Raw genomic sequence first — 18,037 nt, forward strand, 5'->3', positions numbered from 1 at the left:
ATTTTTGGGCTGTTGACCTATTCGGCCAAACGATCTGTTAGGGAAACGACTTTTTCGGCCAAATTACCAGTTCGGACATACGGCTTTCAGCCAATGGAATTTCCCAAGAATTTCTTACGGACAATACACTAGTCGTTCGATAACTGCAACATGACGCATTCTAGGCGTCAAACAATTGTCAGACGTCATCAAAATATAAGTGCTCCTGATTGTTTACCGCTATGCAGCTATCATCGACTTTGACATAATTTTGAAGCTCAGCTGTTCGATAACTGCAAAACTGATGTAACTTTCGTAATGCAGTTAAAAGCATTGCAGTTAAACGTCTTTCAGTTATCGAACGTCTACTATACAAAGAATTTCCCGTAGAATTCCAATAATTTCGAACAATCTTTCGTTGGATCATTTTGAACAATCCTCCGCGGAAATTCTAAAGAAGTTTCCGTCAAACTTACGAAGAATTTCTCCTGAACATTCCAGAGATTTTTTTTCGAAAACTCCTTAGAGTCTTCCGCGGGAATTCTTAAGAATTGACTGCTTTATCGTTGGCCATGCCAAACTAGTTGTCTTTAATATTCTAGACTGAGAAAGCCAACGGTAAACCTCCCATTTAATCAGCCGCACTCTACTACAATTATCAATATTGTTTTGTGCAAATTTGGAAGAATAATCAACAGAAACTCAATAAGAACTTTTCATAAATTTCCGAAGCTTTCCTGTAGAAGTTCAGAACATTTTTTTGTGAAAATTCTAAAGTTTCTCATGTAAATGGCGACAAATTTTCTGCTGAAATTTCAAACAAGTTTATTTAGGAATTCAAAAGAGCTTCTCTTGGTAATTGCAAAGATTTCGCGAAGCTTCAAACAATCCTAAAATATTTTCCAAATTTTGGTTTTTCTCCAGTTTTTTTCTGGAGAAGTTCATTACATTTTTCATGCGAAAATCAAAAAAATCTTCTTTTAATGCCTTGAAAATATCCCGAATTTTTTTTAAAATAATCTTAGAAATACGTAATGAAAAAATCGCCAAGCCGATTCACGCCGCCGCCGCCGCCGGGTAAAATGGCTTCCGGCGTGACGCCGAAAACGCCGCCGCCGCCGACCAAAATTCTGACACACGCCGCCGCCGACGAATGTTGGACCGGCGCACACCTCTACTTGGAGCCTACGAAGCAAATAGATCTCATGCTCTAGCGATAGCAAAGCATCCCTAACATCGGCTTTACATACCTCCTGTGTATTATCGGTGTGTAATAATCCCAACCATAGTAAGGACTCGGTGATGTCCTTGTCTTCTTGCGACATTGAACCCTGACTTGTCCCTTCTACTGGAATCGGAACCCCTGAGTTCGATTTAATACCAGTGTTTTGGTCCGCAAACAACCTACATAATTGAGGGTCATCCAATTCATCCACTTGTGTAATTCGCTTATCATTAAAGAACCTATTAAAACGAGCTAGAACCCCTTTTTGGAGTTGTGCTATCTTCAACTTATCTTTCTCTGATACATACTCATATAGCAAAGTGATGGTCTACGGACTGATTTGAAATTGTCCCCAAAGCGAAGTTGATTGCTGCCAGCTCAGCAACATAAACCGAACACGGTTCCTGAAGTTTTCGGAAGGTGGTTGAAGTTACATTGAAAACACCGAAGCCAGTGGATCCGTTAATGCGAGAACCATCAGTGAAATATCTGTTATTGCAATTGACATGTTCATATTTTTCGTAAAAAAGAGAGGGAATAGATATTTGTCGAAGATGATCTGGTATTCCGCTAAGGAATCTTGAACGACAAGACAGTTCAAGCATTTTATCGAAGTTATCTAGGACAAGTGTGTTACTTGTTCCACATTTGATGAGTATTCTTAGTGAGAGCTCCCAGTAACGGTGCTTTAAAGGAGTGACTCCAGCAAGCACCTCCATTATGCTCATGTTATGCGTTGAATGCATGCAGCCAAGGGCAATACGCAAACAACGATACTGAATTCGTTCCAATTTGATCATGTGGCAATCAGCTGCTGAGAGGAAGCAGAAAGAGCCGTACTCTAAAACAGAGAGAATAGTCGTTCTATAGAGTTTGATGAGGTCTTCCGGGTGGGCACCCCACCATGTTCCGGAGATAGAACGTAGAAAATGAATCCTTTTGCTGCTTTTTTCTATCAAATAATCAGAATGGAGTTTCCAGGTACATTTAGAATCAAACACGACCCCAAGGTATTTAGAAGATAAAGATTGGTTGATGTCATCATTCAACAGCTTGAGTTTCAGTTGAGCAGGATACCGCTTCTTAGTAAACATAATCAATTGAGTTTTTTTGTGGTGAAAACTTGATCCCTAAATGTCTGGACCAAACAGTCAGATTATCTAGAGTACTTTGCAATGGTCGTTGCAAGACAGCTGCACATGGACCTCTTAGAGAGACCAAGTTCATTTGTTTTTCTGACAACAAATTTTCATTTTCATTTTGCAGCGTTTGGTGGGGCAATGAAAGCGCAAGTCAATCCAAAGCCGATAATAGAGAGGGTAATGGCAGAAGAGTCCGTGCAGACCACTTGAACGCCATGGGGTAGGATTAAGGATGGGGTGAAATGAGGTTCGGATTTGGAATCGACTCAACACTAATGCAAAATGTAATTGAATGCAAACTAGTCAATGATCAAAGGCTAAAATGATAATTTCAAGATTTCTAGTACAACGTTTTTCTAGTTATTAAAAGCAATGTTTAAAATGCAATGTCTTCTTTTTTGCCTTAGAAGCATCTGATGTGGTTTGAAGGCCACTTAGTCATATAGTACAATTATAAGTTATTTAATGTGTTAGCTTTTTGTTACCACATTGAAAATATAAAAAATATTGCGAATTAGTGTTCTATTTTTTAACTTTTATTTATGCAGAATGAAAATTAATTGACTTTAAACCGTCTAAGACGAATTAAGTACTGTCCATTTAATTCCACCAGATTAACTGGTGGAATTAAATGGACAGTACTTAATTCGTTTTAGACGGTTTAATACATTCCACTAAAAGAGCTTAATATATTTTGCTGTGATTGACTTTGTTTGCTCTGACTGTAGGTTATGCGTTCGTCAAATCACTTTGTTTACCTAAGTCATTGTTTCGTCAATGTCAATGTTTTTAAGATGTGTCGACACTACAAACTCAATGTAAGTTGTATCATGTAAAAGTGGAAACTGCTAAAGAACTTTGTTTTTTTTTCATTATATTTTTTTGTCAAGGTTGTCTATAGCTTTAAACTGTTCTAACAAGTAGCTTTATCGTTGATTAATTACGGTGATTATCTATTAAGTTCTTATCAAGGTCAGGTATAGGATTCACTTTTCGGTGGCAAGCTAAAGCTTCATCACGCCTATTGCCTATCTATTTGTAAAAAATATCGAGAATGAAGCCGTTATAAGATTGTTCATATACCATCATTATAATGTGTGGTTTTTTTATTATTGCTCTTCGAAGTGAGGCATAACAAAATAAAACTGGCACCACGTTCCTAGTTTTGAAAAAACCAGAGGGGGGACAACGATTTTTTTTCATATGGATTTTGGCAAGTATGACAGTCACCTCTTATTTGGTGCATAAATTTATACTCCAATGTCAAAATGCTCCTATACTTTCACGTATTGGCGGGGTATTCGTAAACATTTGTATTGTTTACCATTTTTATAAGAGAGAGTGGTGTCGAACGCATATATCAAATTAAAGAATGATACGATAAAAAATATACAAAATGCGTTAAAATGTAATGTTATCGTTTCCATTCTTGACCGAAATATGCTGATAAATAATTATGTGCTGACAAGAAGCTCCATACTGGGGAGAAACACACGTTACTGCCATTTTCGAATCCTCTGTGCGTTTTACAACATTCTCACTAACGGTATTGTTTATATGCTATAGACGATGCCGTTGTGGTGGTGCCGGAATCATTGACTCGATTAGTGGCAACCAAAATCTGACACCTTGACACCCGCCTGGAAAAAACTTCTACTCAGTGCATCCAGCAGTCGATTCCCTATCCCTACGAATATCTTGAATACTTTGTTTTTCAATAAATGCCTAGCTATCTAAATGTAAGCGTGGCTACGACACAGCGTCACAGGGAACGCATCAGAAAAGTATTGCCGAAATGAAGAGAACTCACATCATTATCACTGATGAAAAGGCCTCTGCCTGACTGCACTACCATTCAAGGCTCCAAGACACGATGTCCGTTGGATCACATGCAAATGCCGTAAATTAGTGCGTCAATGCCAGATATGTAACGCGGCACCAAACAAAAATAGTCAACATGTGATACCACCACGACAGGATATGCCTTTGGTTGCCATCTCAGTGCTAATGGCGTAAGCCGACCCACCGCGGCAAGGTAACATATCCGAGGGGAAGGTATTTGTTTTTCTGACAACAAGTTGTACAAGAAATTATTCAAAATAACGGGTAATCCACAACTGTGCAGATTGTCTGACAGTATTATCAATTCGGTGGAAAACCGAATTATAGCCGCTAATGAAGTTGGATTTTTCTCACAATCCATACGTTAAACCTAACTTCGGAAGTAGTGCGCTGTTTTCACTTGGTGATGCGCTATACAGCGCACCACTTCCGAAATTAGGTTTAACGTGTGGATTGTGAGAAAAATCCAACTTCGTTAGCGGCTATAATTCGATTTTCTACTAAATCGATAATACTTCTATGGAAACTGAATCAAAAGCGCCTTTAATGTCCAAGAATACTGAAGCCAATTGTGCGGAAAGGCTAGTTGTATATCTGAAGAAAGCAACGCTTGACAATCGTTTGTTCCTTTCCCTTTTCTAAATTCAAACTGAGTATTTGAAAGCAATGCATTTTCTTCGACCCAATGGTCAACTCTTGAAAGGATAATTTTCTCATGCATGATAGCATGGCAATCGGTCGGTATGAATTGTGATTAGACGCTGGTTTCCCAGGCTTTTGAATAGCTATTACTTTGACCTGTCGCCATTCAGGTGGTACAATGTTGTACTCCATGAAACAGTTGTACAGGTCAAGTAATCGTCTTTTTGCGATATCTGGGAGGTTTTTAAGAAGATTGAATTTGATGTTATCGCATCCCGGAGCAGAGTTATTCGATGAAAGAAGAGACATAGAAAGTTCCAGCATTGAGAATGGTCCACCCAAAGAACCGGGATCAGTGACTGATTCTCGAAATAGCGGTTCTGCTGGTACGGAATCTGAACAGACCTTTTTTTGCGAAGCTGAATATCCATCGATTGGAGTATTCTTCACTCTCATTGGTGGAAATGCGGTTCCGCATGTTGCGGGCCGTTTTCCAAAGTGTTGTCATTGAGGTTTATCGTGATAGTCCCTCGACAAAACGTCGCCAGTAGCTACGTTTTTTTGCCTTGAGAAGATTTTTGAGCTTTCTTTCGAGCCTCAAATACTTTTCAAAAAGCTCGGACCTTGTTTACGGAAGGCCTTGAAGGCATCAGATTTTTCAGAATACAACTTAGTACATTCATCATCCCATTCAGGAGTGGCTGGCCTTATTATGACAGATGTTCTTGGAACGCGTCGTTTCTGAGCTTCTAGTGCGCTTTTTTGAATTAATTCGGTAAGGAATCGATATTCATCCAGTGGTGGAAGAATATCAGTTGATTCAATACCAATTTTTACCGCCGATGCAAATTTTGCCAGTCAATGTTCTTCGTGAGGTCGAAAGGAATATTAACTGGCTCAGATTGTTGATAGCTACTTTTAATTGTAGTAACTATCGGCATATGGTCACTACCATGGGGATCTTGGATTACCTTCCACGTGCAATCTAATGATAGTGAATTTGAACATAAAGACAGATCAATACGGCTTTGTTGACCATTCCTATTCGTCCTATTCGAGTTACTTCACCAGTGTTCAGAATATTCAAGTTGAAATCGTCACATAAATCATAGAAAATTGACGCTCTATAATCGTCATATCTTTCGCCCCATTCAATTCCATGTGCATTCATATCACCCAATATTAATACTGGAGATGATAGAAGGGAGACTGAGCTCCAAAGTTGTCGACGATTAAGTGAAGCGTTTGGTGGAAAAATAATAACAGAAGCTACAGAACAGAAGCTATGCAAAGATCTTTATTCTTTACATTTATTTGGCAAGCGACGATCTCTAAGCCATTAACAGTCGGAATGGGAATTCTGTAGAAGGAGTAGCACTTTTTGATCCCCAAAAGAACGCCACCATAATGATCATCCCGATCTTGGCGAATAATATTAAAATCGTGGAAGTTGATTTCATCTTCAGAGGAAAGCTATGTTTCACAGAATCGGAATTGCGAATCAAAAACTTGAACACGTCTAATTTATTTTTCAGACTATTACAGTTCCACTGCAGCACAGTGATTGTATCTTGTATCGCCGTATACACCGATGGATACATCGAAAGATACAATTTCTCCAAGAAGGGGCCATGAAACAGTCAATTGCTTCAGATAACTTTCTACTGTTGGTATAAAGAGGTCAATGATTGGCCTCAATGAATTCGGAATATTGAACAAATTCAAAAAACGGTCCACAAGGTCCTTAAAGGAGATCAGTCCTCGCTTGGACGGAATATTTTTCTGGAAGTGCGAATTGCATTTTTCTTTCATTGATTCTTCCTAACCGGATGTTTCTTGGAAACATCGGTTTTTGGCAATGGCGGGAATGTCTTGCTGCAACTAGGACCCAAAGGAGCAGTGAAGACAGATTGCTTCAGGATTTTAAATAATCCCCATTACCTTCAGATTTTGTCAAGCTTTTATGGATGACTTTTTTCTCTAACGGCGCGATCCCGGGAAGACGGTTGCTTCCTCTTTTCGGGCACGTGTACCTCCGAAGAATCATCCATATCAGCTACGTCGGAGTCCAATTCATCAGTGGCAATGGAATCGTAGTAATCACTTACTCGAACGGCAGCTGAAATAGCAGCCGTGGCGGTGGTTGTGGAGGATGTGTCTTGCGACTTAACCATTTCCGCATACGACTGCTTGAAGCGCTGTACCAACGAGCCAGCTTCACTTTTTGGGTGCGCTTTCTGTACACCGGGCATTCTTGCAAACCATGGGGAGGGTCCATGCCACAATAAGCGCACTTTCTAGCTTGTTGATGACAGGACTGCTCCCTATGCTTTTCAAAACATTTGCCACAACGGGGCTTGTTGTCGCAAAACTCGGCAGTGTGCCCCAACTGTTTGCAGTTGGTACAATTGAACACCCTCGGCACAAAAAGACGCACCGGAAATAACATATTTTCAATATCTACATATTTTGGGAGAATCGAACCGGCGAACGTCATCTGAAGCGAACCTGACTTAGAAAACACTCTTTTACCGTCTACCATGGCAGCTGAATGCAACTCCTTGCAATCCAGAATATCCACAGTAGACTCAATTGCATTCTTTAAGCGGCCTTTTCCCGCAAGTACATCCTCGCAAGTCAGGCTCGCTGCGTTGATCACACCTTCAATTTCGACCTCCCGATAGTCTTGAGCTTGTTTGAGCTTGATTGACTGCTCGTAGTTGCTACTCCATTATGACCAGATCAGCTGTTCTTGCACAGGTAACCAACCGATGTTTGCTTGGGACTAGCACACATCTTCAATGTACAAGTACATGGTAATCTCATTTGTTAAGTCATACTGGCGCCTGCCACGTCAGAATGCAAGTCAATGTAGGGAAGGGGAGGAAATGATGAGCCCACTGCAAGCCGAATATACCTCTGCACTTGCCACGAGTTCATACGGAATTTGTTGGAATTTTTTGGATTTGGGGTAGGTTCGAGAGGCAGAGGTCCGTCTTGGTTAACGAGCTGCCAAATGTGATATGGTATGGAAATTCATTTCCAGTTCTAGCGATTGCTAGAACATGAGAAATATAGAGAAAGATACAAAGTAGGAGGAATGGAACGGACCTGGGATTGAACCCACGATCTCCTGCGTATGAGGCAGAAGCAGTAGCCATATGACTACCAAGCCCGCCTTCGATTTCGACCTCCCGATAGGGGACATAAACCAAATATTCAACATTGTAGGCCTTGTCTTTAGCGATTTCGTTTGCATCCTTGTATGTAGGTGTGGTTATGCGTAGTTTGTTCCGATTTACCTGATGGAAATCAGTTTTCGGAAAACGACGCGTCAAATCTCGCTTAATGCCGAGAAAATCTAGGCTTTTCACTTTCTGCCGAAAGTAAACAACCCAAGGCCCAGGAGAAGATGCATGGTAGAATCATGTGCGACCACCATCTTTGGGAGGCCCACTGCCCTCCGCAGTCTCCGCCTCCATTATCACCTCGCAAGGTGTTGGAAGTATAGTTATTGCAAGCTAAGAACTAATAACTATTAACTAATTAGAAAAACAAAACTAAGAAAAAAAAATTCAAACTATTCTAATCAGACCCACTCTGTGGGAGAACAATACAACTATCTTTGTCACTTATCTGCGGCTGCTGCTGTAGGTAGCAGCAGTAACAATAGCCTGCTTCACTGGCGTCGCCAGAAGCAGCTACTTCCCCTCGCCGACAGTGATCGCCTTGGATCCGTAGGTAGGATACGCACCACACAATAGCACTCGCACTACCGAACACAATCCGCGATGAGACACAGCACACACGTCTGGCTCGTTCGAACTATCGGCACGGAATGATGTCGCTGATTATGATTACTCAATTTGATATTTTTTGGTCGTTTTAACGGTTAAAATACAAAACGTATATGTCTGAAACTCGATGTTGCATATGCACAACATGTGATAGATTTAGTTCGGAAAAGGTATTGGAGGGTAACCGCTCCCTTCGGTGGGGTTTGATCCCACGAAACCAGTACGCTAGAAAGGTGTTGTCTCTACTAAACTACGAAGGGCATCCATAGTCCTCTGAAGCTTAGCGGGTACTGATGAAACCGAATTCCCTTTGTTGGCATTTGTACAAAAATACATATGAGAGTTAGTTCTGAAAATGTATTCCGAGAGTTTGGCTACGTGCCTGGTGCTGGGAAATCTAACCTGGCAACAGGTTAAGGTGATAACTGGACATCGCTCAGGATGGAGATGTTTCAGATCGGTCCTTTGCACAACTCAAACCATAAGTAAGTAAATTCTGAAGCTTACGTGCAATTACCTATGAAACAATGTGAACCGCTTCTAATCTGCTCAACTTTTGCAAAAAAAGGCTTAAAACATTTTTCACGTCAAATTTATAACGGTAGATAGCGTAATCCGCTTGCCAAGAAAAAAGTTACTTTTGTTCTGAAATTAGTATTTTTTGTCTGAAGGGCTTTGCCATAATTGTGGGTGTACCACAAATGCGAGGAAAGTGTATTATCCTTCAACGACGTATCATGCATGTCATCAAGTCTTTATAAAAATTCTTAGAACATAGGAACCAATACTTTTTATAGATCGAAATATAACAATACAATAAATGCATAGATTAACTTCGCTCACTTAATCCATTATCTTACACTATTTCGAGCATACCACCAGTATGTCGTTTAACCAGTAAAAATACTGTTTGAGATCGCCCTCACATAAATACGGAGCTTTAGTCCAGGAAAGAATTTTAAAACCTACGTGTTCTAATTGTTCGAAGAACTTTTCGATTTCCTTTTCTATTGGTAAACAAGAAAGACTAGGCCAATGTTCCATCAGTGGCCGAAGAGGCATGTGACTAGAATCTAAGCGAGAAAAAAAACAAAAAAATACAATCATCATAAATAGTCAGTAGAAGATCTATTTTGTACTTACTTTTTTCTACGTAATGGCTATATGGTAAGACTAGCGCCAATAATAATCTTCCATTTGGTGCTAGCGCGTTGTACATGTCATATAACAGCTGATGTGGATCGATACATCGGTCAAGTACATTAAGACATGACATAAATTCAACATCACCGAGTTGGTTGATTTCCTCTAATACCCTTAAAATAAAAAATACACAGTACATATTACAGAAATTAATAACTATTGATAGCTATAAGATTAATAACCTTAAAAAACTCACGTAATTTGTTTCTCTGCTAATCGTGAACGCATTATCCAGCTCGACTCTGTAGCATAGAGCTTCATAGTTGACGATGGGAAGATGGAAGATATACCATTCACAAGCCGTAAAGTTACTTCTCCATCCCCAGCTCCAATATCCAAAACTTTTATCTGTATCAATTAACCAAAAATGTAATACCTAGTATTGAAAATTACTTCAAACAAACATTGTTACTAAAATTTATCATTTATTCTATAGAACAGTAAACTCGTTTTTAAAGTTGAACCTCCATAATTGAAGTTTTTAGTTGAAAATCATTTTAAATATTTGTTTTGTGCTTTGCGAAGCCAAAGTTTGAAATATTAGTAATGTTTGGGATTTAAATCAAAATGAAACATAAAGACTATAAGATTGTATAACATCTCATTCAATTGTTGACAATAATGTCTTGTAATGTACGCATGAAACCAGTTTGCAGTCATAGGTGCCCGCCAGAGTAAACTGGATGTGCGAAAATGATTCATCAAAAGTAATCTTGCTCTGAGAGCAGGGTTATTTGAAAATTTTTGAACTGTCTTTTTTAAATTCAATTTGATTTTAATTCGCGAATCGGACCAAAGTCTATGTTTACAAAAATTTTATAGAAGGCTCGTACTACCGCCAACCGCAAGTCGAGCACATCTGTATATGGAGGCCCATATACAGATGTGCATGACATGCGGCTAGCGGCAGCGTTGACCTATATATAAAGTCTGTCATATATTATATTTCGGACACCCATTTTCTAGTGTTTTTTTTTTCTTCTAATTTTTCACAAATCACTAAAACGCTCAATTTTTATGACAATTGCTTCCATCATGTTTTCATTCTCGTCCATATTGATAAAATTGCTACAAAATAATTGGACATTATCTCAGTGTCCGAAATTTAACGTGGACATGCTTTAGTTGTCCATACTGCTTGTTAAGGGGGACATAGATTGGCATCAAACCACTACATAAATCCATATTTTTTGAATGAGTGTTTGTGATATTTCTCGGTGTTGCATTAAACACAATTTTTCGAAGGACGGAAAGAGCCAGATGACACACCGCCAGTGTAAATCATTCAGAAAGCTCTTTCCATTGCCCAACTTTCTGGCGCTAAGCTATCAGTCATAGATTTTCGGATAAACTTGACAAATACTTGTCATTAGGGCACACAGTTGACTGCTGGCTTTACTTGGATAGCAATCGTGACGTCCTTCTACATGGTTCAACTCTCCAATCCTACTAGAAAACTATAGAGAAATCAAATGGTAAACCAAATTGTATACTCACTTCCTTCGACTCATCAGCAAAAGCTTTCCCAAATCCGCTTTTAATGAGTAAATGGCTAAATTGTGTTTCAGATAAGATAAACATTGATCCACGTTTCAGTATGCCATTGACATCCGTTTGCGTCAAGAACACACTCAGAAATGCCCTAGCTATTAGATGCCATAGTTGCAACCAAAATTTGCCAGAAACTTCCTTCGACTGTTCTAACCATTTGAGCGTTATATCGTCTGGACACTGCATGTTAACAAACCGTTTCTCATACTGCTCCGGAAGTTTAGACAACGAATACCACTGTAAGCCAAGGAAAACGTCGAAGTTAAACAAAGGTATTATTTATAAGCTTCTGCAGATCAGTACCAAAGCCTTAAGTAATAGTAGGGTAAATGATGTATCTTGGACAAGCACAGGACATTCATTAGAAAAATATCGAGATTGAACAGTATAAAACAATTGAAAATCACTAGGTTCATCCAAATACATAAACTACGATTAGTCTTGTGTCTCCATTGCCCATTTTTTGAGTAAATTACGTTTACTAGGTGTAAACTGTAATATACTGCGAACTGAAATATTTTCTTTTTGGACATCAAATATATAATTTCGACATGGAAAATGCATATGTTTTGGACAGAGTCATTTTCTCCTAATTTAAAAATGGCCACCTACAGATCTCAATGGTATGACTTACCTACACGTATCCACATTCATTTAAGTGCATTTATTTGCTTAACTGACATAGATTAAACCAGAAATTAACATTGTTTCGCAATCTTATCGATATCATTGAAAACAGCCTGAAAGTTGGCAATTAATGGTTCATCCATGTACTGTACATGGGGTGACCAATAAATGTCTGATGCATAAAAACATAACTTCATTTTGGCCACTCCTTTTTCATCCGTCTCAAGTTTATGTTAAGCGATTGGAATATGTTAGTATCTCAATTACAATTAAACTTTGGCCGCAGGACCTCAAGTTTGCCGTTTGAAGCAATTTAAACGTGTTTCAGGTGCATGTTACGAAGAGTCCTATAATGCATGTTCTCCTGCATACTGGCGTCCAGTAGGCACTTTGGTAGAAAGCTTTACATTTTAGATAATTTTAAAGATAAATAATAGTTGATTTGTGAATTCTCATCAGGAGCCGATAGAGTTGAGGTACAAGTATGCAATGATCATACTTTCGATAAAAAAATTTCTACACATTATCTAGAATTGATCGAAGAAGCTCAGGCTTGTCCAAAATATGTACATGTCCAAAATATATCATTTACCCTATTAATATATTAATAATACTTACTGCTGACATGTCACAGTTGTCCAGGGAAATATCATTTCGCGTTTTGTCTACAACAGTACGCGCCAGAAATCCTCTTGGAGAATAATTCATTTCTAAAAATAGAATACATGATAGTTATGCCTTTGTAGAAACTCAATTCTAATTAAAGCTGTGTAAAGAATTAGGTGAATTTTAAATGCAGAGAAATGGGAATGCATTTCCCAATGAATGTACCCAATCGCGGAGAAAGCAATCAATTACTTTATACACACAATCACCTTATAATTATACACACACGCCAACATCTCAACCGTTATGACATTTAGCTCTTTGGGAATTCTATTGAATACCACTGTTTCATGATCTTAAGCCTTTCAGTATACTGTATTATAAAAGGTTTAATATTTGAATTGAACTAGCAGTAGAGCCATAAGCAGCATAAGAAGTTTTTATCTCACGACTAAGGCGAAATTAATTGCAATTGAATCCTTGTTATTTGCGTATGCTACTTTTACCTTTCTCGTACAACAAAGTTGTACCGAAAGCCTATTATTTCACTCCAAAATCAAACGTTTTATAGAAGTCTCGGAAACCCATGATGTTATATACCAATCGACTCAGCTCGTCGAACTGAACAAATGTCTGTCAGTTCGTGTGTATGTGCGCACAAAAACCGAAAAACATTATCCACTTTTTCATATAATAATTCTTAACCGATTTTCTCGCAACGAAACCAAACAATCGAATCGAAAATGGCATCGTCACCGCTTGGTGGATCAATCTGGGTTTTTGTTTTAAGTAATGAACAGTAACACCGATAGTAACTTCATAATAAGATACTTCATAATGCTGATCATATGCTCAAAATAGGCTCCAGGATATTCTTGAATCAACTGAGTGTAAAACAAGAAAGACGATAATTTCAATTCCATTTAAAAAAACGCATACACAAACATAAAAAGTGTTTAGAAAACAAACAAAAAACATAAGAATGAAATGAAAAGTAATGGATATAAAAAATGCTCTACTATTAAGATTCAACGAAATTTGGTATACTGAGAAATATTTTATTGAAATTATTTGAAACAAATCTTTAAGGATAAGACTTACTTGCACTATAGCAAAAACACGGGTCTGATTAGAGGTCTGAATAAGAGAACGGAATAGGTATGTGCCGCCAATCGAAAACAGCAGCCAATCGAGCAGGAGACCTGTCAAGCAGCCAAAATGTTGGCTCAAATACTGAAAACGGCCAAATGAAATTTTTATTATATTATTATATATTATTTTTTAATAAACAAGATTGAATGTATTTTATATTAGTTTGCAATATTATATGTATGTCATTAATAGATTATGAAATGAAATTCCATTGTTTATTGGATTCTATTGTTATATGATGTGGATACATAAAATAGCGGATTGTGAGATTTTATTATCGGCGTAGCACCAACTTAGAACTCGGAAGTCGGGACTTCTGAACCGAACATCCTTCCGAAGTTTTATCTGTCAAACTAATTGATGCGTTGTTTAGCGCATCATTAGGCGAATACAGCGCAGTACTTTTGAAGTTGGGAAAGATGCCTGTATCCGGAGAAAAATCCATCTTTGGTATAAAAAGCGTTCTAAATTTGTTCCGGATAGACAATATCCACATAAACCATTTCTTCCTTTTCATGTGTTGCTCTTTGATGAAGAAGATTGAATGCAGTGTTGGCAGAGTCATATTTTCTATCCGCGTTTCTCTTATTCAGGTCTCTCGGTCTGATGATGTTTGCATTTGTCAGAGATTTGTTTATTTATGTCGTACAGTGCATGACACGAGTATTTGTACGTGTATACACGGAACCGCGAAACAACTCACTTTACGGTTCCTTTCACTCAAATCCGCCCTTGCGTGGAAGAAGCCAAAAATAAGTAAAATGCGAAAAAATCCGGTGAGCACTTTGCCTTTACTCCCATGTTGAATTTTCACCCACTATGAAGTTTCACCAACTCAAATTTATGTTATTTTCACTCACTCGAGACTATGGTGAAAACAACTCAAATTTGGCTTCTTCCACGGAACAGCATACGTTGGGTCGATGCAGCTCTCTTTGTTTATAATATCATTCATGAGAGGGAGTGAGAAAACTACCTAATATTGAGTTAAAAATTTGAACTTCGTACTTTAAACTTTTTTTTTAGGTTCTTTATTTTTTCTGTGTAAGGCTATCTGACGTTTATCATATCTTTCTCTTGCACGCGCACAGACGGGATAGGGTTTGTTTTCATACCGAAATGCTTCCGAAGCGTTGTTTTCATACGGAAATGCTTCCGAAGCGTTTCCGTATGGAAACAAATCAAACCTTTCCGTGCGCGAGCAAGAGAAAGATGATTAAACGTCAGATAGCCTTATTGTATTCGTTCACGAATGTCGAAACGTACAAATATTTATTTAGTTAACACCCATTTCGATTAAAATATTTTACATTTTACAGAAGACTAAACTTGATATTTAACATTTTTCCCAGCTGTATTGTTTCTATAAAATTTTCATTAAAGGAGATTTGAGATTTTTATTATAAATTTCATTAATTATATTTAATTATATTTTTTATTATATTTAAGAAGCTTTTTGTATTTTTTATTATTACTTTATTATTCCTTCGTAATTTTTTGAATATTAAAAAAAATATTAATTTTGCGGAAATTCTACAATAATTTATTGCTTATTTTGATTTATTGAAAAAACTTATATCGGGGGAATGACAGCTTTGGCAGGTTTTGTTCTATTATTGGCAGGGTTTTTTTTTATGACTGACTAAGCTCAAATTTGGCCTAAACATTCTTTACATATCAAAGAAAATTGTGGCCAAATTTCATAAGCCGTCTTTCCTCCTATATATATACGAAAAAATTCACAAAAAAATCAAAGAAAATTCAGGGGGTATTCAAAAATCTGGGAAAACTCAGGTTAACCAAGAAATGAATGAATTCCAACCGCGTAAAATAACCTGGGTCTACGCAAGCGTTGAAAAGGGAAGATCCATTAACGCAAAAGTTTGTAATTTTCCATCCCCCTTCCCCCTATGTCACAATTTTGAATGAAGCATCTTAAAATGTATGCATCGTCACTCTCAACACTCTCACCCCTTTAAGAGTTACGTAATTTGTGAATAGGATCATAGCTTATTCAAATTACGCCATTTATCATAATATAGGCACAGACGCTAGGCGCTAGTGTGAGATGTCAAATATAAAGGAATACGATGCGCGCGCTCCTGGATGTGAAACTCGCAAGCAGTTGAATATGAAACGACCGTTGAGCTCATGGTCGATGGGAATTTCCTCAGTGTTACGTCTGTTTGTCTGTGATATAAGTATCGTGTTAATAGTCTATTCAGATTACGCCATTTATTATATTAATTATCGAGTTAAATATTAGAAAGAAAATTGAATGTATAAGGATTGGCATCAAGTTACTTTTTATCATTATATCATACTAGTTTTATGCACTCAACTTTGTTCGGGATTGCAAAGTAAATTATGCAAATCAAATGTATGATTGCAGCACCAAACGCAAATAGGCAGATAGAATGCGAGAATCAATGTTATGGATTTTATACATTGACATTGTGCGAGAATAGGATAACAGAACTGTGATCAGTTTTTTAATAGGGCGGGTGTACCGGTTTGTCTTTGTATCCTAAATTTGCCATATGGTCGAATGCCTATAGACGAATCCAAGTAAAAATAAGAAGACACGCGACGGTGTTAACTTTGACAGATCCTACAGCACACCATAGAAAGATCATTTTGAAATGCTTATAATAAATTCTAGACAAAATGTAATTAAAATCTGATACGGAAAAAAATCCGAACTGTATGATAGATACATTTTTGGAAAATATACAAAAAAAATAGATAAGCTTCCAAGTATGTATTTCAGAACTTTTTCCGTATCGTACATCAATCAGATTTTAATTACAATTTGTCTAGAATTTATTATAAGCATTTTTAAATGATCTTCCTATGCTGTGCTGTAGGATCTGTCAAAGTTAACACCGTCGTGTGTCTTCTTTTTATTTTTACTTGGATTCGTCTATGCATCATATATCAATCAGGATTTGGATAAGATTTGTTTTCATCGTGTGCGCGTACAAGAGAAAGATGATCAAACGTCAGCAAGCTCTATACGGAAACGTTTCCGAAGCGTTTCCGTATGAAAACAAATCCTATCCTTTCCGTGCGCGAGCAAGAGAAAGATGATTAAACCTCAGAAAGCCTTATGCTATAAGGGTATCTGACGTTTGATCATCTTTCTCTTGCACGCGCACGGAAGAGATAGGATTTGTTTTCATACGGAAACGCTTCGGAAGCGTTTCCGTATGAAAACGAACCCTATCCCGCCTGTGCGCGTGCAAGAGAAAGATGATAAACGTCAGATAGCCTTATGGTGTAGGATCTGTCAAAGTTAACACCACTTAACACCGTCCTGTGTTTTCTTCTTATTTTTACTTGGATTCGTCTATACACGGTTAGAAAAAAGTACCTAATTTTAGGTACTTTTTTTCTCTTGCATCTCCCACCCTCCTTGCATCTCAACAAGGGCATTAAAGTGTGGGAACCCAACGTTGAGTAATCTCATGTTTACAAAAGTTGAGTAAAATTTACCTAACTTTTGGTTAGTTTCTATTTAAAATTAAGTATGTTTTACTTAATATTAAGTGAATTTTATTTAATTTCAAGAAAAAAATACTTAATTTTGGGTTCCCACACTGAATCCCCGATTTGAGTGAAAAGTACCTAATATTAGGTACATTTTTCTAACCGTGTGGGAAATCCGGCAAAAGTGGGACAAATATGCGATAAAGACAGTATACATATTCCAAAAAGTTTACCCCTATAGTGTTTCGCTAGAATCCGAATTCATTGCATTGCAAAAACCAAAATTATCTTGCAGACTTATAAAGTGCCTAATTAATTGTAACCTTTTCCGCAAACAAATTGAACGTGTAAAGCTTGAATAGAGGTTGCTGACGTTTACTCATCCTTCTCTTTCAAGCGCATGGAGCGAATAGGATTTGTTTTAATCGGGAAACGCTTCGGAAGCGTCTCCCGATGCAAACAAATCCTATCCCCTCCGTGCGCGTGCAAGAGAAAGACGATCAACGTCAGCAAGCCTTATAGAGCTTGCTGACGTTTCATCACCTTTCTCTTTCAAGCGCATAGGCAGAATAGGATTTGTTTTCATCGGGAAACGTTTCCCGATGAAAACAAATCCCATCCTTCCTATGCGCTTGAAAGAGAAAGATGATTAAACGTCAGCAATCCTTATAGTGGGAAAAAGCTTCTGTCTTCGATGATATATTTTCAACCGATTTATATTAAAGGACACGACCCACACTGTGATTCCAATATGATACGTACTGTGCCTTGTATGTACTGTG

General features: G+C 37.8%; 1 protein-coding gene across 4 annotated transcripts in view; it reads right to left on the bottom strand.

Annotated features, from left to right (window-relative positions):
- Positions 1 to 9,402: 9,402 nt before the first annotated feature.
- The window catches only part of LOC134225010 (protein-L-histidine N-pros-methyltransferase), a 73,720-nt gene continuing 65,085 nt past the window's right edge, over positions 9,403 to 18,037 (bottom strand). The window contains exons 1-6 of one of the 4 annotated variants that reach the window (XM_062704742.1): positions 13,716 to 13,847; positions 12,627 to 12,718; positions 11,328 to 11,618; positions 10,027 to 10,178; positions 9,771 to 9,943; positions 9,403 to 9,700 (exon numbers count right to left, since the gene is read on the bottom strand). In XM_062704742.1, coding sequence (XP_062560726.1) covers positions 9,489 to 9,700; positions 9,771 to 9,943; positions 10,027 to 10,178; positions 11,328 to 11,618; positions 12,627 to 12,716 — 918 coding nt within the window. In that variant the 5' untranslated portion in view covers positions 12,717 to 12,718; positions 13,716 to 13,847 and the 3' untranslated portion in view covers positions 9,403 to 9,488. Of the gene's footprint in view, positions 9,701 to 9,770; positions 9,944 to 10,026; positions 10,179 to 11,327; positions 11,619 to 12,626; positions 12,719 to 12,883; positions 12,994 to 13,120; positions 13,267 to 13,715; positions 13,848 to 18,037 lie in introns of those variants that run through there. The other 3 variants (XM_062704745.1, XM_062704744.1, XM_062704743.1) reach the window with 3 other exon arrangements.

This window comes from Armigeres subalbatus, chromosome 3, assembly GCF_024139115.2.
Source record: "Armigeres subalbatus isolate Guangzhou_Male chromosome 3, GZ_Asu_2, whole genome shotgun sequence".
NCBI lineage: Eukaryota > Metazoa > Arthropoda > Insecta > Diptera > Culicidae > Armigeres > Armigeres subalbatus.